The 24,108-nt window shown below is 39.3% G+C and overlaps 1 protein-coding gene across 1 annotated transcript in view; it reads left to right on the forward strand.

Annotated features, from left to right (window-relative positions):
- Nucleotides 1-260: 260 nt before the first annotated feature.
- cacng2b (calcium channel, voltage-dependent, gamma subunit 2b) overlaps nt 261-24,108 on the forward strand; it is a 69,463-nt gene continuing 45,615 nt past the window's right edge. The window contains exon 1 of the mRNA XM_075463973.1: nt 261-554. Within this exon, the coding sequence (XP_075320088.1) occupies nt 344-554 (211 nt within the window). The 5' untranslated portion in view covers nt 261-343. The remainder of the gene's footprint in view (nt 555-24,108) is intronic.

The raw sequence follows: 24,108 nt of genomic DNA on the forward strand, positions 1-24,108 counted from the left end.
TGCCATTAGAGGACTAGAGTCTTGAAAGCTTTCAGCTCAGGGTTTTGTTGTCATCTCCAAAGTGTGTTTGGCCCATCTGTTGGGCCAAACGCCAAAAATCCCCCTCAAATTTACTCCCTTATCTTATTTTTCACCTGTTGGCTGCACCCCCCAAAAACCAACCATACGATTTCCCCCGAGCTCCCCTAACTCCCCCGTCCCCCCAGCAGCCCCCCGCTACCGTCGTCCACCCGACGTTGCCCATCCCCCGGTGTCCGAGCTGGCGTGGCGACGCAAACTTACAAATATTTACTTCCTGTACATAAAGAGGAAAGGGGGCCCCCCTTTCGTGGAATGCGGCAACATGGGCGTGTTTGATCGCGGAGTTCAGATGCTGCTGACCACGGTGGGGGCCTTCGCCGCCTTCAGCCTCATGACCATTGCCGTAGGGACAGACTACTGGCTGTATTCACGTGGCGTCTGCAAGATCAAGAGCACCAACGAGAATGAGACCAGCAAGAAGAACGAGGAGGTGATGACGCACTCAGGCCTCTGGAGGACCTGCTGCCTGGAAGGTGAGCTGGAGACACAGAGGTAGTCATACATCTATGGACAGATGCACCAGCAACTCCCCGCTCAGGCACATGAGCAGATCGATCCCTGAATGCCCACACACACACACACATTCACACAGTCCTGCATTTGTACTCACATGCCCACACATACACTCACATGCCCACACTATGCTGTATGTACTCTGGATCCATCACACATAGAAACATTCACACTTTCTAACACACACTTTTCTGTTTTCTCTATCTATCCATCTATCAATCTGCAACAACCTCTGACACCACACTTTTTGTGTGTTCAAATGTGGAGAAATAAATACATCCGCTTTCTAAGAGAAATGTCCACCAAACAGTTGCGTTCAGGGCTAAGAGTTTAATCTTGGTCTGTCAGGGCCAGAGTGCAGAATGGTCTTACTTTGATCAGCCATAACATTAAAACTACTGACAGATAAAGAGAGTCACACTGTTCATTGTGTTAAAATGCAATGTTCTGCTATAAACCTGTATTCTGTCATTTGACAGTTGCCACCCACCTAGACAGTTTTACATACCAGTCACCAAGTCAGTTTGCTGCAAAACAAAATGCTTTGGAAGGACTCAAAGAACACGGCAAAGTTGTCTGAGGTGTTCACCCAGACAGCAGATAAGGTGGGAATCCGGTGGGATCCGATGCTATTTGTTTGGCTGACAGACAGAAAGCGAAATGAATGGATATGTGAGTTGCAGTGTGACTTTATTTGTACAATAAGAGAACTGTAAAATGTCTCTTAAAATGTAAATGTAAACTGCAACTTTGACACATTCACACACAAACCTTGTTTCATCTATCATCAGACAATACCAGGCCTCACCAAAATCACAACACAAAGCTTGGTGCTGATGGCATCAAATCACTCCATTGGTAGAATTTTTTTTTTTCATGATTCACCTGGTTGTCTTTCTGTTTGTTTAAAATGGCCACATGATTAGCTTCTGTCTTGACTTTTTATGTGGGTTTATTATGGAACGGCATTATGTAGCGATGTTCGTGTCATATGGAAGCCTCTGACTATAGTATCATGACTTTGATTGTAAATATCTCAAAAGTCTGCTTTGCTTCTATCTTAAAGAACCCTCTGCAATTTAATGCATGTCATAAGCAGCAAAGACCCATTAGTCATTTGCTATGTGTGTGTGTGTGTGTGTGTGTGTGTGAGAGAGAGAGCGCACTCTCATGCATATCCAGTTATTGTGTGGATGATGTGATGTGTTTCTCCCTGATTGTGACCTCATATTATCGCATCGGTCAAGCCGTGCAGTCAAATCCTGTCCCAGACCTTGTTATTCATCCTCACTATATCAGAGCAACTATACGGCTAATTATAATGAGCTATAGTAGCAAAGATAGTTAAGTCTGTCTTCACGTAGTTTTCTTCATCTATTCTACATCAGCAATGCAGATAGCTGTCTCTATAATCATTTAATCAAATAAATGCAATGAAACGGCATGCATATTTCCTGATATCTCCCAGATAATTCATACTACTATGCACATCATATGGTATTTAAGGTAGTTGATGGACGATGGCCATCTTTGCTGAGTCTTCACATCTTGCTGATGCAGTATTTCTGTCATCTCCCCAGGGTTTTACACTTTTACCAGTTCCACTGTCAAACTAACTGTTCCTTCTAGTTATTTCTTGTATCTAATTCATAGAAAGTTAAACTGTTTCTGAATCTGAGTGTTTTAAGGTTCAGATGAGTGACTTTCTGATACTAACAGGCAGAGATTGTACTCTGCTCAAATATGTCCCCGTGGGGCGTTTGTTCATGCAGGTCAAAACGACCTATGCTTACAAGCATCTGAATGGGAATTCTAAAAATGGCATCCGAGAAGGTAACTGGGGTCTCGTAAAAAGAATGTATTTTACACCAAACCTTGATCTTTTTCTACTACTAATCAAAGAGCATTGCCTTAACTAAACCAGGAAATGACCAAAGTGTTTTAGTAAAGTCTTGTTTTTTTTTTTTTTACTGAATGAAACTTTGAGGTGAAAAAAACGTTGTCATTTGTTGGTCTTATACACATCATGAATGCATGATCATGCTACCATGCCATTTAACCTTCTCTGCTACCTCCTTATGAAGATTTTGTGGCTTCATAAACGAAACACACAAGAATGATAATCACTCTGATTTCAGTCTCATTCGAGTCATATTTTCCTTCTGCCCTTTGTAGAAGCGATACTTTAGCGCTGCTTTGGGTCATATTTAAGGATTTGAGTAAATAACCTAAATATTGTTTCAGTTGGACGGCTCCATTGTGATTAATGCATGAATTAATGAAAGAAGAATCATTCAGTTTAGTGTTCACAATTAACAAAGTATCACTTTGTAAGATGAGGAATCAATAAAGGAATGTTACTACAGAGATCATTCAAACATGAAGTGATTTGCAAAATTAGGCAAATGTTCATTTGCTGTATTCATATGCTCATAATATACATTTTTACATCTGAAAGCCCAATTTCATTACAAACAGCTTCATTTAGTTATGATCCTTGACTGGAGCAGAAGGAGTGAAAGCACTCAAATGCAGGACTTACAAGCAGAAGACAGGCAGATTAAGAAAACAGTGATTTTATTGATCAAACTAACAAAAGGTGCTGCCAAGGCAGGAAAAACAAGGAACTAATTATCAAGGAATAACAAGTAAAACAAAATTCCGGAGGAGACACATGACTGACTGACTGACTGACTGGAGAGAGAAATCACCAGGAACTGGTGACGAACAAAGAAAACCAAGGAGTATTTACACTGAAGGAGCAAATGACCAACAAAAGGAAGGAGGTGGTAATTAGCTAAACAAATTTGGGTGTAAAACGAGAACAGGAAGTAAGATTCACAGAAAATACAAAGGGCCAGGCTCTACAAAAATATCAAGAGGCAGGACAAACTACAATATTAGCGAAATCAGAACACAAGATACAGAACCAAAACATATAAGAACAGGTGTTCTGTTGATTCACTGTAGGAGAGGCTGAGATAATGTAGTTTTTTATGTAGCTGAAATCCACACATCAGTTTATCTTTGAAATGAACACTCCCAAACTGTTGATATATTAGGTTTGAACTAATCACATAAGGTGAAAATCACTACAACATTTGTAAGTAATGAGCATCAAAAATTCTTGATATATCTTGCATTAGTTAATGGATGAGTAAATAATTTGTGCCTTTTTTCTCATAGTGTTACTTACCCATCATACCCACATTTACTTCTTATCATTCAAATCAGTCCATCCATGCATATACTATTTCATAGCAAAGTCGTCTTTTCCTACCTATGTGTGCTCAGTCTGGGACTGGAGTCACAAAAAGGCTTTCATGTTCTCTAACAGTAGCACAGCTATAACCTTATGGCTCAGTTTTGTGCAGTACTTGTTTATTGCTATCATTGTTATTGTCGTTGTTGTTTTTATATATTTTTTTTATTTTTTAAGCTACTCAAGCTCTTGATGTGAGCTAAATTCAGTGTTCTGTCATTTGCAGCAACTACCAATACAAGAAATGCGGCCAACAATGTAGCAGACCCGAAGCAAACAGAAATAAATAACTGCTAATGCTGCCTTATTCAGGGCACAGCCTCTTCTGGAAAGCTTCTTTTTTTCCTGTAGCTTTATTGCACCAGCAGAGCCAAAATGAAGTTCCACCAAATCATCCACAAGGCTACCACTTTAGGCTCCAAGGTGCTAATGCTAGCTGTGTACGAACTGTTTAGAAAAGCAGTGAAACAGAGACAACTGCTGGGTGTCAGGCTCACCCACCGACATTGTTTTTCTTTAGTTTTGCTCATGAAAAGTGAATATAGATTTCCAGCATACTCTCATTGATGGTACCGAGATGGAAAGCAAGATGTTTTACAGTGTTGGCTGCTTAATTGTCAAAAAAAATGCCTGATTCTGTGCAGGTGTAAAAAAAAAAACAGTGATTATCTTAATTATGTAATCGTTTTAAGGATAAATATGTATTTGAACTACTTGGAGACATAAAACATCAAATCTTGTCAGGAGTTAGAAAAATGATGTCAAGTGTCATTTACTGACGTGAACGCAGCCACACCAACTCACTCCACGTGACGTTGCTCGTTTTCCTTGCTAAGTGGCTTTACTTTTCACAATCTAAGCTTGGTCAGTGTCCTTGGCATCAAAGATTTGAAATGGTTAAGAGCACAGAGGAATTCGAGAGCGATCCAGCTTGCTCTGTATGCCTCGCCTTTGGAGCTACAGTTGCTTTATAGCTGTGTGGTGCAGAGAGGAAAAACGAGAGGGATAAGGGGAAAATTGGGAGGTGTTAAGAAAGAGAAAAAGAAGGGAAAAAAGAAAAAGAGACAGAAAGAACAGGCAGCTCTGGTTTGCTGTCACACACCCTCAGGCATCCTGTGCTATCTTTAACACACAGGCCCACGTTCTATCTAACCTATCTTAACCCGGCTTTTGAGATAATACGTCACAGCTTGACTGTGATTTTTTTTTTTGTTTTAGTCCTTGGGGCATGGTGTATGTGATTTTAGGTACTGGTTTTGGGACTGTTTCAGTTTTGTAATCACAGTGACCTGTTAGCATTACAATGCAGAAAAGGTCACAAGTAACAGTGGAACCCAAGTTGAGCTTTGAGTTCTTCACAGTAGATTTGATCATGTTTAAGCGTTAATGCTCCAGCTTGTGTACAAATGTAAGAGTGTCTGTGAAGCAGACGGTCTCCGAATTAGAGTACATTAAATCTCTGATGTTAATCATCCTAATAACCAACGGCTCCAGTAGTTTTGCTGTGCTGATCGTCGACACAGCCTCAGTACGCTGCCGCTTTATCTAAAGCTGCAGTTAGTGATATGTTAGGATAGGGAGTATCTAATTACATGGAATCAGATTACAAAAATAATCTGCTGCTACAAAATAAAAAGGCTGATTACTTTTTTTTTTATCTAAAGCTCCAATAAGTGGTTCAGTGGCTGGGGAGAACAAATGACATGCAATCTGATTACCAAAGTAATCTGATTGGGGGGGGGGGGATCACATGATCTCTGATATCAAGCACCAGTCAGACACTCAGTATAGGTAATAATGACAATTAGTCAATTCGATGAGGTGTTGTTACAAAAACATTTTTAATCAAATGATTCATTCTGTGATGTGTGATAAAGTCCAAAGGTACCCTGTACTGGTAGTTTCCCAGTTTCCCCATCTAGTAATGAGTTTGATTATGGTTTATATTCCCAAGTGTTTATTCTATGTCAAAATTCTAGAAGTTTTATGTAAGTATCTAAGTTTGGGGTGGCTTAGATGCTGAAATATGAACCCAGAATATTTTTCATACTTTTTAGTTCACACAACACTAAAACATTTGACTACAAAATGAGGCCAGTAATTGACCAAGCAGGGATTTCACTGTTATGCACCTGCGTTGATATTAAGCAGAGCTAGAAATAAACCTTTCAAAGTCCCCGCGGTTATGGTCTGTATTTTGGTTTAGGTCACAAGAAAGGCAAACATTAATTACAGTGACTAGTTTTAGACTCAGAAATAATGCAAGTTAGTAAACTGTGATCGCCTACAATTATTGAACTAATGTTAAGGAGAGCAAAAGTCAAAGCCGCAGTCCCTTGATAAACAAAAAACGCTAAAACACATAACACATTATTTATGATGTCTGGCATAGGAGTGCTGGGTAAGGAAATAAGAGCCATTGTTCTTCCTCTACAATGAGGCTTGCAAACAGTCAGCATCCAGCAGCACTCTGTGGGCGGCCTGTTGATGATACTGTAATAGAAGTGACTGACAAGTCAAGGCTTCAAATTCTCAAACTTCAAATTCTTCCCAATAAAACAACAGATTCTTTTGGAGAATATTTGTGACTTACCAATTTTTGCATCTGTCATAAGACAGTAATGGCTATTTATTCTAAAATTCAAACACTGCCTTATTCTTGGAGGATAGAAACCATCGCTTTCAAACACCAAACTTATTGCATATTTCTCTTTTGTCATCACTTGATATCATAAGACTTTAGAGCCTAGTAATTATATAGATTTAATTGATTTTACCACGTTATTGTGAATTTGCAATCACACACCTCGAACTAGATGCTGGCAGCATAAATTATATAAATATATATATATGTGTGTATGTTAATCGCTTTAATGGCAGATGATATTAAAGTAGGGGGGGATACATACAAAGGTGGCATCAAAATTAAGCTACATATTCAAACCTGGATGTAACACTTATGTCTATCCTCTTCTGCCAAAATCCCACGCACCTACAGGATTAAACTTTAAATATCCAGTGAAAAGTAAATACAGTCCTGTCTGGTCCTCCCGATATACAGCCATTACTTGTTCCCTCGGACCCCAGGTCCCTCCATACAGCAGCTATCGAGTCTGCTCCAGCTGGATTCACCTATCGCGCCTGTCATTCTGGACGGATGTCCCCATGTCGGTGGTCCAGCTGTGGAGGTTGGCACTAGAGATCCAGTCTGTGGCGGACATTCATGATGGATCTTGCCTCAGGACAGTCTCTCATTCTTGGGCACCGACAGGAGCTGCCCTGGGGGCTGCAGCCTTGACAGGTGGAGCTCAGCAGGCTTTAAATGCTGCTATTAATCTCCATCACAGCAGGTATGAGAGTGGGGGAGGTGTGGATAACAAGAGATATGTTTCTGGGAATGAGGTGTGAGCTTCGGAGTGTACCATATATACGTGTTCATACCAGTAGGCAACTCAAAATCATTTTTTTAGTAAAGACATCTGAACACTTTGAACCTCTGAGAACCTTGAATGATTCTTTTTCAAGCAGGACTGGTTGTCATTGTCTTTGTTATGAAGTTTTTGTGTATGTATGCTTATTTCTCTTCATGCAAGATCAACAATTAATTCGATTTTATTTGGTTTCAGCTCTCATAATTGTGTATTGAAACTACATTTTGTGTATTTTTCCCTTTTTAAAATGTTAAAGAAGATACCTGGTACTTTTAAAAGTCAGGCAAGTTAAAATTTAAAAACTTTCTCTCTCAACCATATTTGAAAAAACAAATTGAAAAAAAAGGCAAAAATGATAATGATCGTTATCATGTTCAGTGAGTGTTTATTTGTGCACATATGACCAGGTTAGTTGTTATCTTATATGCTGCCACCATACACATACAAAGTCGCTAAAATCCTTACTCTTGCAGATGTTTTCTGCTTCCAACACATCAACTTTAGACATAATGTTTTAGATTATTGTGTATTTCATTCCACAGAAATAGGTGAAATGACCATAATGTCCTCATTACTACATTACAAAAGGCCTTGTAAATATGCTTAAATTACATGCCAGCAGTCATAGAATATCAGTGAGAGATGGATGACGCCACCATGACATCAGACTCTGCAAACTGCGTTTTTAGAAACCTTACTGAGCATTTAGCTGTTGACACCTTGGGTGTGGCTGCTAGAAGTGAAGAACAAGAGGCAAATCTAAGCTGGAGTGCAGAGACATAATGCACTTCTGTTCTATATTTGGCTGTCACTCAAAGCAGCCACAGTCATAATTATGCACAGTGTAAAAAGATGAGTTATCTTGAAAAAAAACATGAGACCTAAATATTTCTTTTGTAGCAGACAGTAGATGCAAATGGTTAAACACCATTTGCATGTTTTTTTAATGTGCTTGTGGCTTGCTACACACGTGTGGTTATGCCAATCCATTTATTTTCAGATACAAAAAAAATGAAACGCATACAAGAAGCATTCCAGCTTCATCTTGCCTGACTGTTAAAAAAAACAATAGACTTCTTTTGTACCGTACCTGTGCTAATTAGTGCAGCACTTACATATAATATCATGGTACCTGCATGTTTTGTTGTATAGTTGGTCATTTGAGTACGACAGGTATTGGCCGTTCCAAGTTGGTTTAGTTTTTCAGCGTATATATCTTGTCAACAGAAGAGAAACAATTAAAGTATAAAGTCAATAACTGGCTTTTTCACATCAGGTTCCTTGTTCATTTTAGGAAGAAAGAGATTGGCAAAAATCCTCAGGGTAAGAGATAGAAGATGATCAGAAACACAAGACCTGCAAGCAGGAGACTGCACTTTACCGCTAAAATTCCATGGGCTATTCTTACTTTTGTAAGTCAAACTGAATGAACACTCAAGGTATAGAAAAATACGGAAAAATGGACACTATTACTCAATTTCAGCTATTATATGAATGAAGTGCATGTAAAATCTACACGTGAGGGGCATCACTTACTGTCAAAACAATGAAGAAGACAATAAAGGAGAATGCCTGTGGATGTCTGAGGTGCTGCACCTTATTTGCCCACACTGCATGCCTCCAGCACACAACACAGTGTTCAGAGTTCATGGTAATTTTCTTAAGGCCAAGCGGATATTTCTTCTGAAATAATAGTACATATTGTAGGATAAACCTTTTAAAAAAAATGACTTTTATAGAACTGATATTTAAACCGGAACCCCTCTTATAATTACCTAATGATGCCATTCCACCTTCTACTTGGAGCAGCTCTTCTTGTCCTCTTTCATGGCATTGCCTGGTATTGATGGCCACATGACACAGTAACTATGGCGATGCAGCACTCTGTTGGCAGCACAAGGCCGCCTGTCAAATGGGCATCACGGCCTCTCAATCAAAGAGTCTGTTTACGTGCGCTCACACACCACCTGGGACTGACACACACTTTGCTCGGCTCCATGGGAGGGACATCACACACAAGTGTGTGTATATGGCACACACACACACATACATGTTAAACATATTAACATGCATGTAAATAAGATTGCTCTCTTGTCAGCCACTACATCAAATCCACTGTGTTTGTTTATTTTTTATACTGCTGTTTGCGTATGTATGTGTCTTCAATGTGCTCGCCAACAGGCAATCTAAGCTTCTTTTTCTACATTTTTCAGGGGTCAAGCAACTGCATTTACATGAAAAACACAAGATGATGTGGGGTTTTAGCGACTGATGTTCTCAAACTCAAGAAATCTAAACATTTCATATATATTTTGAAGAAAGAAATCGGCCTTTTTAGATTCAAATCAAATTAGACCATTAATTGTAGTGAGGGTTGTACATTGTGGTGGGGTTGCTCTGAATCTGATCTAATACACAATCTCCTCAATTCTACTGTGTAAGTCTTAATTTCTCGGATGTTCTGTGTGTGGACAAGTTGGCAAAAGCCTCCAGTGTAAATCTTGAAATTGCCTTTGAAAGCTGCAGCGGTGTGTCCAGTGCTGTGTTAGCTCTGCTGCAGATGCTGAAGTGTTTCACTAACAGGGTTATGCAACAGGACACAGTCATAAGCAGTCTGGGATGTGACTGGAAGCAAGTGGCCAGTGTGGAGTAGCAAGTATAGTATATAGCCATTACCATCATGCAAATATGCTCTATTATGACCATAAGCTTGAGTAATTACTGGTCACCTGCATTTCAATGGCAACGGAAGCCTTCAGTCCCGTTTTGATTATGTTGCTGTCTTCAAACGGCATCCCACAACTTCTCAAATTATGCTTGGCAGAGGGCAAAAAGGATCAATTATCTTGTAAAAAATGGTAAAATGCCTCACTTGATCTTTTTTTTAAACTGTTGAAGCTGTTTCAAGTTTGCCTCTGAGTAAAAAAGAGTTCACAATTAGGCCAAGTGAGAAACTAGAGCGTAGGCTCCTAACTCGGGGTTTGGGACGACATGGTAACTGGAGTATGAGGGACTGCCATCGTGATTATAGATAAACAAGCAAAAACCTTCAACAACAAAACATTTCCACAATTATACAATATTACAGAAATCTGAATGTTGGATAAAGCCATGTTGAACATTGTAGTTACATCATGTTGACATACAGTCAAAGTTATACTTTTTGCTAAGTTTTTGGGAAATAAATGCTCTATAAATCAGGATGTGAATGAGTTATGAAGAAACTCTTCAGGATATACTCAGGAGTAAAACTGTAATGTTTAGTCTGTGTAAATGTGTCCAAAGTGGGTCTTGGGAGAAACTTAAAAGAGACAGATTAGAAATTTGGATATACCATCTTTATCCAGTAAAGGCTCACTGGTAGTGAAGAACTTGCAGCGGAGAACTCTCTGGACCATCACAGCCAACGCAGACAATCAACACAGACAAAAACGCAGACTCATGCCTAGTCAGTTTTAAACTAATTCATCTAACATGCATGTTTTGGGACCAACAAGTCTTCCAACCCCTTATGGCCTTAAAGGTTGTTTGTTCATGCTGTTAAATGCAGCCCTGAGGAGTAATTCGAGAAATTAGATCCACTACAGGTGGCAGGAAACACATCACTTCTTAGCTCTAATGGCCACATAGGTAATTTGTTGGCACTGTCAAATTAGCATTTTTCGAGGCTTACTGTATATTACACACTAAAAACAAACATTATTATGAAGTTTTCACTTTCAAGCAAGTAAGCAGCCTGGATAAAAAGTGAAGACTAAAAAAGCATTGACTCAAGTTAAATGATTAAGATAGTTTTTAAATCTTTATCAGTTCATTCTTCCTATTCTTTCAGTTTCACTTCCTGTTTCATTCACTGTTTTCTTTGGTTTAGCCATCATAACTACCTGGTTATGGTTAGGCAGAACAGTTTCCTGTTTAGGTTTAGGAACAGAAGCTACTTGGTTAGGAATCAAAACTTCCTCGTGAGGGATAGAAAGGATTAGTCGCTTTACTGCGTGCTGTTTTGGAGGCTGCCTTGGTAACACACCAAAAGAACATTTGACATGTACTTCTTTACATAGCAGCAATTAGTCACATACCTTGGAAGAAAACATTACTATTTGCTGAACATACAACCCAAAATGTTTATTTTTTAATTTTTTTAATTTTTTTTTTTGTTAAAGTATTTGCAAAGACACATTGGCATGTTATTTTGGAAACCAGCAGTCTTTAAAAATTGTATGTTCTGTACATTTAATGTTTTTAAACTCATATCCAAAACCTCTACCTGTACATGCCTGCTGATCTTCCGGCTACTGGACTGATAATTTACATCAAGCCAACCATTTTATTTTTTTTTTCCCCAAACCATAACCAAGTATTCCAAGTTCTAACATTAACCAGGTATTTTAACTACTAACTTTAACCTGAACTTAACCAACTGATTTGGTTTTGTATGTGAAGCCAAAGAAAATTGTCGGTTGATAGCATTGATACTTACATGTTACCCAAAATTGTTTGTGTATGTGTTTAAAAAGAAAACAGTCATGTTAATATGGCTAAGGGGATCGCAATAATACAATAATTCATCATTCCACAGTCGAGAGTAACAGTTCCATGTCTCACTTGTTTTGTTTAACACAACAACACTAAACAGTGGTACGTCATGTGCTGTATTTCACAGTAGGGCCCCACATCTTAGAGTAGTAACAGTATGTCATACTCTTTGTTTTACAGCATAGTAGGTTGAGAGTGGTGTATCAGTGAGCTGTTGGCACCTCCAAATAGTCTCTTTAACGCCTGGTGGGAGAGGTGCTGACAGGCCGACTGCTCCCTAATCCTACAGACATCAGGAGCCAAAGGGAATGACCAGGGAACGCAGTGTGTCTTTGTGTATGTGTGTGTATGAGCAGCGTGTGTAAGACTCTACACATAGAGCTGTCAAACATTTGTGTGGATACAGAAGCTAGGTAGACACAGAAACAGAAGTCCATGCTAAATGGTCTTCCAGCTGATGGCCAGATAAATGCTATCAGTGCCCACGAATCGCCCACCATCAGTCAAAGTCAGATCGACCGGGCTGTGAGCACTGGATAAAGCCGCCATGAAGTTTGTGATAGTAGTAACATATGGCCAAACTGATGGAGTAACAATGCTGTCATGTAAGCCACATGACTCACAGTGCTTGTGAGTGTGTGTGATCCCAGTCTCTTTGTCTGTACACAAAACATGAGCTCATTGTTTAAATGATGTGCATTAGATCGAGAGTTAGATAAACAGACCCCAGCAACACACACACGTTTGTTCTTAAATCCCGATTTGGTTCTCTGTTGATACAATGCGTTCCCTAGCTGCTTGGGAACTGTTGACTTCCCAGTCACAGCTTGACCTATATGGAAACTAAGATCCAACTGTTACTTCCTTTTGATTGATCCTGTTAATCCCTCGCGTGTCTGGGCTCAAGCTCAACAAAACATTCGGTAGCTTGGTAAGGAGGGAGTCTGGGCTTTTAGGAGGCAAAAGTACACCACTGCAAAGAACGGGGGTTCATGGTTCAGCAAAGTGATAGTTATATCTTAATTATCTCATTTTCAAAATTGTTGGAAAGCAAAATGATGATTGGAAATATAGTTTTGGTTAATTGCTCCTAATACATGCTGATAAATTGGAAAGCAAAAACTAATTTCTACACTTAATTTTTTAGAAAAGACTATTTTGTACATAAAAATATAAAGAGGTTATGTACCTAAATACCATAGAGGTTGCATTCAGGTACACAGATACAGGTACATTTACCTGGTTAGTTAAGAATACAATACAAAAGGGAAAACGAGGACAGCAGCAAGAAAGTTGGAACTGGCTTTGAGCCCTTTGCCTTTATTCATTTTTTCACTTCAAACAGTAACAATAAGTCCATCCTAACCACATTTTTCATCTAACTTTAACTTGAACCAATTCTTAATGTATGCTACATCCCTAATTCTAACAAGGACCAAAGAAATTATGTTTTGCTTCATTGGGACTAGATTTTTGTCCCAGTAAAGACGACACGTTGCAATTAATGACAGTTGATGAAGTCTTTGCATGTTTGTCCCATCACATGTTGATGCTTTTCATAATACATATATGTAAGGATACAGCCAAGTGCAGAGTTATGCCACCTTGCAAACACCAAATAGTGTGTATGGAATAAATTAGGATTGGCTGTACTTCACTGTGCGTGTGCGCGAGTCTTTGAGTCAAGACTGAGGTTGGATGAACATTTTTGCTGCAGTTTATGTTCCAGATCTTGTTGCAAATCTTTTGGTACAACAAGACAACACTAAAGTTGATGCTACCCACTTGATCAGATGCTTTCCATTCAGATGTGTTTAACAAAATCAAACAGACAAACAAACGGGAAAAAAAATGTAATTAGGGTTTTTTATTTGTTGAAGGATATGTTTTTGATTGAACTTGTACATATTTTCCACATGTTCCTATTCTAAGTGAAAGCAATAAATCTGTGGGGACTGATAGCAAATAGCTCATCAAATGCAAAGTTAGACCCAGCAAAGTATGTCATGATTCATCGGATCTTCATGGCAAATGGTATAGTGTATAGCTGTGGCTAACTGTACAGTTGTGGCTAACTTGTGTTGACTGGAATGGTGCAACACCAAGAAGGCCATGATGGACTCTGGTGTCGCTTTTTATGACTTTTGATGTGCAATGAATCCTCAATGTGTTTATGTACCGTATAGTATCTGTGTGTGTGTGTGGATCTAAACATACTTTTATGAGTTTGCACTTTTACGGGTACAGTACCTCAGTCGATAGAATTAAATGAGTAGCCCTTGCAAAATTTGAGATGGAATCTCATTCAGAAACTTTTTGTTGGCTTTGGGAGATGTCGGAAAAATGTCGGATGAATCAACTACTAGGAGTGTTAAACTTATGAATAACAACTTCCATCCTCTCGACAATAACTATCTTTTTTTGATTGTTTTTTTTCTACAGAAGTACACGTCAAAATTAGTGAATGTTTTTTTTTTAAGTGTTACGTAATAAATAAAAAAAAGAGAATGAAGTGACAAGTGTGTGTCAATAAATATTACATTTGTTTTGACATGCACTGAACATTTCTTATCATTGTCAAGTGATTCAGCTCTCAGCATGCTGAAATGATCAGTCTTAACCCCTAAAGAGGAGAGAGGCCAAGTAGGTTGGTGAGTACTATTATTAGCAGTTGAGTGTTATCCTGGATTGATCCTCCAGCATTTCTGATTGTAATGCTACACTCAAAGGCTTGAAGGAAATGATATTCAGAACTATAAGCCCTTAGAGATCAAATTCAAGCAGTTCAGTTATGAACTTTCAGCATTTTTTTTATCCTTTTTTTTTTCACAAAAAAAAGCCTTACAGTATTAATTTTTACAGGATCAGGTCGCACATCTGCTATTTAATAAGGAAATAAAATGTAATTAACATTTAAAATTAAGATTAAAACTTGGGGAAAAAAACAACCCCAGATGCTCTGCACTGCATAAACCTTAACTTTACAGCTAATGACAAAAAGGCAAAAGTAGAGATGCATTTTTCCATGCTAAGTAAAGTAAAAATAAAATTGACTTTGGTTTGAGTTGCACAACTCTTCTAGCCTGGGAATTCCCATGCTGCTTTGCGCACGATTTCATTCACACTGCAAAGGCAGCCTGGAAGCCACCGCTCTTATTTTTGCCTGAGTTAGGGAACCAATCACAGAACGGGGGGGGGCAGCAAGACGATGACGACGTCTATGCCCGACACCGAAGCTTGTAGAGTGTTAATCCAACATGGCAGCGGACACAACGTTACCGTTCGATGCAGCCTTAGAAAGTGTTTAAGTAGCTTAGAACGCAAGTTTACTTTTAAAAAAGAGCAACGTTTGGCGTTGGCGTAAAGCGTCTTCTTCTTCCTCGTCGAATTTCTGTCGCTCTACATACGTCATCTGGTATAAGTGATACAATTGGCTATGAATCGCGCGCAAAGCAGCATGGGAAGAACCAGACGCCATTTGATAGACATTTGCAGCGCCTAATAAACGGCTCTAGGCATTCGTAAACCACGCCTCAAATACGAGAAAATGCACACCTAGTTCCCAGACCACCATCTCATCGAGATGTGGACGCGTCAGCCAGGCTACTACTCTTCTGTCCTGCAGGACTGAAAAGGAGAGTCACAGAGAGACATACAGTAAGTGCTTGTAAAGGGAATCAGTTACTCAGATGTTTAACTACTAATTGATCAACTGCAGCTACCAAATGACCCAGTAAAAGACTGGGGTTATATTGTGCAGGTGGTGGTGTGTGATGCTGTGTGAATGTAACAATGAGATGTGTGTTCTTCATCCATTGTTCCATTGTCAGCCTAAGTTACTTTCAGCTGTTTCTTTCGCATTATTTTGTTTTAAATAGACGCGCAGGAAAGACAGATCCAAATCCCCTGCTATATAGGGAAGTTACATGGACGATCATGTTAAAAGCCTGATTTTGGGATTGAAATTTATAAATGTTACAGAAATTTTAAAGTAAAGATTTGCTTCATTTGGCAGGTTGACATCAATAACCAAATAAAAAACCTCCCTGAACATCGGGGAAAGATCCACACAATGCCGAGCCTTCAAGAGCTTTTTGAGAGAATGTTATTGGACATTTTTTCCTTTGATCCTTTCTAATCAAATTAAGAGAAGAGTATCCTACAAGATAGACACTAAGTTAACACTTGTGATGTGCATGCACATGCAGGTGTATTTTTCTAATACAGTTCCCTGTAATATGATTTACTGTTAGAACTCAATCAATAGGTCACCTACTTAATGTACCGTGTCACTTCACTCTCAACATCACATTTAGGTAAAAGTTTGTTCTGACACTCCAGTTCGTCTGCTGTCATTTCAAGTCTGTCCAACAAAATGTTGTCCAAAATTTAATTTTTTCACTTTTCATCTTCACTGTCAGTCACAGTTGGTTAGGTTATAAATACATAATTCTGGTTGGCATTGATTAATACATAAACCGCTTTCGGACAGAGCCATTCTAAGAACGGTCCTCCTCGAACTGCCCTTCCCCAGCGGAACTGTTTCAGTCTGCATTCGCACATGAGTCGGGACCAGGTCGGGATTGATGTGGCGCAGCCGTCTACGACAGTGACGTGTTACTTTAGCGCCACATTCAACAACAAAACAAAACAAAATCTGCGAAAAGTAAGGAGAGAAGGAAAAACACCATCAAGAAGCTGATATGGAGAGCGGGAGGCCACCGTGTTCATGGTCTGCATGATGGTGATATTAATCATGGACGATCACATCGGGCGTCTAACAATCGAGGCTGGAAGAGCTCACAGAGAGAGTCAGGAGACGATGGATGGAGCGCAGGCGATACTTCTTCGTTTCATGACGGAAGGAGAGCAGAGCACCGCAGACAAAGGAGACAACGTGTAAGTTTAACTTATTAACACAGTGAATACCGGCCGTTTTTACAGAATTATGTCGTAGAATCCCAGCGTTTTAAACCATTTTTTTTTACGTTTTTTGTACAGTCACAGCATATTATGTGATAGGGCCACTGAAACATGTTATGGCTCGTTTGAAAGCTGAGACTTTAAACTCTTTGTGGGTCAAAACTGCGTGTCTCTAGGTGCCGCCATTAACGAGCTATCCTTAGCTAAACCAAGGCGGGTATCCACCAAAATCAACAACAAACTGAGATATCGGGGCTTTTGTGAAACGTGCGCTCTTTCAGCCTGTCGCACTTTAGATAGGCCTACTTACATATCCGGGTCAGAGGATTTGCGTCGTGTCGCATGTTGCAAAGCTAACCTGTTCATAAGACCGCCTCCTTAGACTTGTCGCGTGTCTTCTTCTCCTTCTTGTTGTTTGTTTATGTTACTTTACCGTCACCCTCTGGAAACCGACACGTGCGATTGGACAAAATGCGGAAATGCACAACAATCAATGCAGCGTTATCAAAATTGTTCTTGAGTTGACGCAAAGCCATTGGCGTAATGATCAAAATGTCCAGATGATGACACCAGTTTTTGACTGCCATCTATGTCAGTTCTGTTCATCACATAATTACAAAAATCACACAGAATGTGCATTTGAATGTATAGATTCAGAATCCATAAAAAAAAACGTAAAAACATATTTTTACCATGCGGGAGCCAACGCATGGGCAGTAAAAACGTAGTTTTACGTGACTTGGGAGTCAATGTGTTAAACACCCGCCGGTTGTGTCTGTGTCGTATGAGTAAACATTTCAGCCGTGACAGCATGACATGGAGCGTAGCTACAGACCACCACACACCTCCGTCAGATGTGTTCCTATAGAACCATGAAAAGACCCGACCTCGGAGAAGGAGCTGAAATGGTTATAGGAACTAAGGGAGATAGTCCCGAGTTCCTGTATGTCTGAATGCGGGAGAAAACGGCCCCGTGGATTAAAAGGCTATAGGAACTGCCAAAGGTTCCTACAGTCCGAATGCGGCTATAGTTACCAGCTGGTCTCTTGTCCCATGAACACCTCCCTATACAGAACAACAATCACGGCAAACATCACCAGTTTACATTTTCTGTGCCTTTGTTGTAACACTACTGTGTTTTGGAGATGTGGACAAACCCACCCACCACACGTGGTCTGTGAGTCTGGGGAATCACTCTAACCCTGAACCTTTCAAGGATGTAATAAATGAATGAATGAAGCTGAAAAAAAAAAATACAATCATCTTGAACAACACCAGAGGACATGCGTCATCTGTTGATAGAAATGGCTTACTCTAAGGAAATTAGAGCACAATTATTCTTATTTTCACATCTTTCTACATCAGTAAAAAGTTTATATATATTTCTTTTATTATTTCTGCTAAAAGATGTGCGGCTCTAATGTTTCACTAAACAAATGATCACTTTGGAAATATAGGCAGTCACAAAGCTTCAGTTAATTTATTAGGTCGCTGGAAGTATGGCAGATAGAACCTCAAAGTATGACCTTTTTTTTCCAGATACAAACTGCATAGTTTGAAACTTACTTTGACATCAGACAGTGAGCAACTATATTTTAGCTGTGACTTTGCTGAAAGCCTTGACCTCTTTGGGGAAGTCTGTCCTCCCAAAGAAAACCAACACTGTCAGACATTAGTGCCACCGTCTAAAAATGGCACATGTGTACATTTAAGGAGCCAAATCTGAAAGAAATGGGGCAGTCACACAAGTTTGTGGGAAGGAAGTCAGGGCGCAAAGTGAATGACTTTCATATCCATGCCATCCTCTTTCCTTTTAGCTGGATCTAAGGTGGCAGATCAGCAAGTATCGGACATTATGAAAGACAAACAATAGCTCCAGCAAACATGGAAGTTACATTGGAAAATACTTACATAGAATATAAATGCTTTATAGAAGGCACAGACAAACTAGACTTCAAGCTTTGATGGGATAAAGTTTGATATAAAATAAGAATCACTGTGGAATCACTGTTTTGAACTCATTGTGAAACAGCTAAAAGTTGGCCTCTTGGTTTCAGTGTTATTAATAAAACTAAACAGCCTATGAACTCAGAAGGGTAAATGCTTTCATTTTGTTTTTATCTCTAAGCACTTCACCCTCCCCCTCCCCTGACTGTAAGTTCCTTCCTGCTTGTTGCCAAACACTCAGGCATTTGTTGAATATTCACAGATGAATTAGACGACAGAGGTGGCACAGAAAGGCACAGGCTAAAAGAGAGTGATGAATGAAAAAAGTGGAAGAAGAAAAAGAAGAAGATTGGAGTGAAGGAGAGAGGGATAGATGGAGGTGATTTTGCAGATCCAAACTCTGCACACATTGGCTTTTTCTTAAACGAAAGACTGGAGGCGAGAGCTGTAGCGAGGAACTACTCAGAATACTGGATGCTCCATCCTCCCCTTCCTTGCTCTCTCTCAATCCCTCCCACATTCTCGAGGAATCAATAGTTGCAAATTAATCATTCTGCCCCAAGCACTTTGAGCCACAGAGAGACAGAGGGATGTTTTGCATGAGGCAGTGAAGCGGCATCAGTGTGCATAATCACACCTTCAGTGCGTTGAGCCTGATTAGATGTTATTCATTGTTGTTTCACTTGTTTGGGGATGAGTAATCATTGTTGTCATGGCGATTGTTGTGGCGCCCCCGTTAGATGCTCTTTATATCATTTCAGGGAGGAAATACATCTCGGCTGGGTTGGAAAACCACCAGTGGGAGACTTTAAATCCTCACATACACTGAAAATATCTGCTGTGGTGAAAAATATCAGGAAAACCAAGAAATTGTTTGAATTTTTTATTCCATATCATTGTAGTGTGGATATATTTATATATTTTGCTAACAGTTAAAAAGGGAAGGTATTGAAGGAGAAACCCTAAAAGTACAGAAAACTTGTTTGAACAGGAATGGTCGGTAGATTTTTCTAAGAGCGAGATGGCCTACAGTGCAAAGGTTTTTCCATGTCTATAATAAACCAACTGCTCATCATAGCAATGTATTTCAGGATCAAAGTAAAAGCTTTATTGATCTTCTCAATTAGTTCTCATTAAGAAAGCTAATAAGCATATTTCTTCAGTTTTCTGTCTGTGTCTTGTTTATAGTACCATTTTAGACCTTTGTCAAAATCAATGACCAATGTCTTTATCGTACATCTCCTGTGATACTTTAGTAAGAACCCAGAGAGATGTCATGTGTATTTGTACTGACCAAAATTAATTACTGGATATGTAAATACTGTCAACCAATTAAGACTTGTCATTGGTGATTTGGTCTGAAGATCTAAAACAAATCTAAAATGGAAGAAGAAACAGAGTAAAGTAGCAGTTAGGCACAAATCTTCCTTGAGTTTCAGCTTTTTCATATTTATTTAGCCGGACTGTAGTTGAAGCTTTCATGGAGCCGTAATCATGAGCATGGGTGATGGCATATGAAGCTGTGTCTCCTTAATACAATTGTTGGCGTTCCATTTTTCTTGAAAACACAGATATGTGTCATTGTAACATTTCACAAAAGGAGATCGGTGTCATTACCACCCTGTCCCAGAGAGACGCTTCATCAGGAACATGGAAGGTGTTAAGAGCCATTTTTTCAGCTAAATTATGATATTTGCCGACATTCTTGTCATCTAACTTGGGTTCCCAAACATATTCAGCTTTGTTAAAGTGATCAAATTGAAGACTGAGTTAGATTTAAACAAAAATAAATAAAAGGTTGAAATATGTATAGAAATGGATGAAAAGTGCTGTAAGTTTATTACAGAGATTCAATGTCTTTTTCACTCTAGATACCTATCAGGGAAATCATATAAAAAGACTAGCAGGGTGATTATACCACTTTTTTTTGTTTTTCATTTCTTTTATGTTTTTTCCCTTGAAACATCAAATATAAATATATATATATATGCGGCTTAATTTGACACAACACGGGAAACCTCACCCGGCCCGGACACGGAAAGGATTGACAGATTGATAGCTCTTTCACGTTTCTCGTATATATATATAAAAAACCTCTACATGGCTGTGTTGGTACCAGTGGGGTTTGAGAGAGATTATCTTAAAATATAAAACAGGAAGCTGAACATTATCTTCCTGTGGTATCTAGAGTGTCAGCAGAGACAGTCAGGACACTGAAATACTAATATTTCATAAATTCTTCACCTTTTTTTGGTTTTTCAAGATTCAAACTAGATATACCCATCCATTCTCAACCCTCACAAATGTGTGGTTTATGTACAAAGTAATTCACCTCTTAACAATCAATTTGTCAAATTGCTCTTTCAGCAGGACCCAAAAAGACTTTGGACTGACATAAACCTGCTTGTTCCATCGTAATGATTTAATTTGATTCATTGTGATGGAAAAACGCAGCTGATTCAGTGTTAAGGAAGGCTGGTTGTCCCTCGGTTCTCTCATGTGGTTCTTGTGTTTGGATCTGAACTCAAATCAGGACAGATAGAAGAGAATATACACGCACACACTTTTTGCCAGCTTGCGTGACAGTATGTGTTACTTGCTATATGCAGGCCACAGGCATTTCACTGTGACCATCCCACCCACCCCAAACAACAAGTTTTGCTTCTTTTGCCCCGGGAGCCTTTTCAGTTTTGTCATCGTTGCTAGATCATCTGTGTCCATCTGAGGAGAGATATTACTGTAGGGTGAGATGACAAACTGGGTTGAGAAGGGAGGAAAATGGGAAAAACAACACAGGAGGAAAGAGCAGAAACTGAGAGCATGAACAGTTGGGTGTGTGTAGAGGGGCAAGACAAGAGGAAAAAAGGATCAGGGGTGGAGAAAGGAAGAAAAAAAACAGATGGAGAGACAAACAATCTGCTGAGGAAGAGAAAGTGCTGAGAGAGGGATGGGAGAGGAAGAAGGAAGGTAGATAAGAGGAATATAGGGAAGGGGAGTCATGTGCCAAACAACATCTGTGAGGGAGGGAGAGTGAGATGTGGATGTGTATGGGAAGATGTTTCCAAATAACATCTGTACTGAGATCAACATCTGTAATGAGACATGGAGAAAAGAGGTGAGGTGAGAGGAAGAAGAGCAATGTGCTAAGGTGATGATTGATGCTGCTTTGAGGAATTCTAGCTCACAATTAAGCGAGTTGAATGAGCAGACACTGAAACCTTGTTTATATTTCACAGTCACAGAAACATCAGCTGAAAGTGACCAACACTTTCATCTTGCTTACTTCTTTGCTGATTTGGGGAAAAAAAACTGCCGCTGAGCTTTTTGGGGGAGAGCATCCATTAGTAGCACAGCTTACAAGCTTTGCTCTTTGCCCCTTCTATAACCATTTAAACTGGGGGTGCTTCAGGTCCAGTAGCAATCAGTAACCTAGAAATTATGTTTATGTGAAAAATAATTGTTATCTTGTTTATATGAAGGTAGTATTACAGTGCAAGCTAGACTGTGTTTGGATGAAACCCCTTTTAAATGAATGAAAGAAAGTGCTAGCACTTTCAATTCGACTAAATAATCCTGCCACTGGAAATTTTTACCTATTTTACCTTCCTCTAGGTCTGTCCATGGCACTGAATTTTAAAAAAAAATACATTGTATTTGGATTTTGTATTTGATGAGAGGTAAAAGAGTTTTGTAAAGAATGAATTCAACAATGTATGGAAGAGGCAGCCAATTCAAATTCAACAGATAGAAATGTTTTATTCTTTACTGAAGAGTCCAAATAATCAAATAATCAAATAAAACTATTCTCAGTCCAACAATACCACAGTTTCACGGCAGTTTATGGGATTTTATAGTAAACCTAGAGCCCTACTATACATCTTTTTCTTTGTCTGAGAAAGTTCACCTCCCCTCCAATCCAGTGCATTTTACTTTTACCTTTGTTTATAACTTTGCTATTTACGGTTACTTTGTCAGTGTCGTAGTGGCTGGATCATGATGCATAAATGATGAAAAAATGTTTTAATAAATTAACCAACAGAAGCAATACACAGATACTGCTGCAGGGAGACTGAGAATAGAAATCCTAAGGCTTGGGAAAACAAAGAACAGACCATGAACTCAATGAATAACAATTGGGAATAACAACAGGTGTGAAGACAGGAAAGAAGCCTAATTGGAGCGAACAAAGCAAAAAACTGCTTTGACAGAAATCAGGAAGTAAAGTGAAACACAAAACCAAACCCAGAAGTGCGAAATCTAAACAAACACATTTAAAATCATATACCAAGACACCTTGATTGCCCTTATCAGCGAAACACGTAAAATGTGATGCAGAAACAAGAAAAACTCTTCCTGAAATACATTATTTGGAAAGTTAGATAGATAGATAGATAGATAGATAGATAGATAGATAGATAGATAGATAGATAGATGCATTAAACAGGTAAGTAAGCTGAACACAGGAGGCACAATTAGAGGAGCACAAGAACAAGAATCATAGGAAGTTGACAGTCATGCGAAATGATGGCACAGGAGGTTCTTGAACTTTTTCTGGCATGCACCCTTCAGATGCTGAAAAGAGAAAACAGCAATACTTTTTCATTTGTTTTAGGCAATAGAATATACCTGGTTATATTCCTTCAGATGGTGAACCAAATATTAGAAATGTCCTTTCTCTGACTCACTGACAAGTCTTTCTGCATCTTCCAGCTTACAGTAACATGCAGCTTGATTTGTCTTTAATGTTTATTTAAGATTCCCTCGGTCCTTGTAAACTAGTCATGCAAACAATTAAGCCCACACGGAGTGGTGTATTTATGATTTCCTTGTGACCTGTTCATGCAGTGTTTATAGCCCAATGCGCTATCAGTTCTGGTTGCTATGGACATATATGAGCTTTTGCACAGCCGTTGCTACGCAGGGAAAGACAGCAAGCGAGAGCCAGAGGCCCATGCAGTGGATGAGTCATAGCCTCCCAGCCCCCCACCCCCCGCCCCTCACACTCTTACCCCCTGCTTTCCATCCACTGACTCAATGGGACCTCACACACGTAAACACACACAGTTGGGCGTACACATGAACTCTCATAGACAAATATTCACACAAACACACACAGCTCCTGGTGGTTTCTTACCAATTCTCTCAGTGGTAGTCAAACCTGTTAACACGTCTTCCCTGTGGATAACAACTAATGGCTCATTTTCAAATGCATGTATGCACATACACACAGACATACAAAGGTGCATTAGCTTTAATGCATGCATGTGCAAGTAGACAGCACACCACATGGATGTAATTTTTGCCTGTGAATATGCACTGCTGCACACTCATACAGTGCATAATTATTACACATTAAAATGAACGCATTCATTATTTTTCACACGTGCAGGTAGAAGGCACCCAATCTCACAGATG

This window comes from Odontesthes bonariensis, chromosome 4, assembly GCF_027942865.1.
Source record: "Odontesthes bonariensis isolate fOdoBon6 chromosome 4, fOdoBon6.hap1, whole genome shotgun sequence".
NCBI lineage: Eukaryota > Metazoa > Chordata > Actinopteri > Atheriniformes > Atherinopsidae > Odontesthes > Odontesthes bonariensis.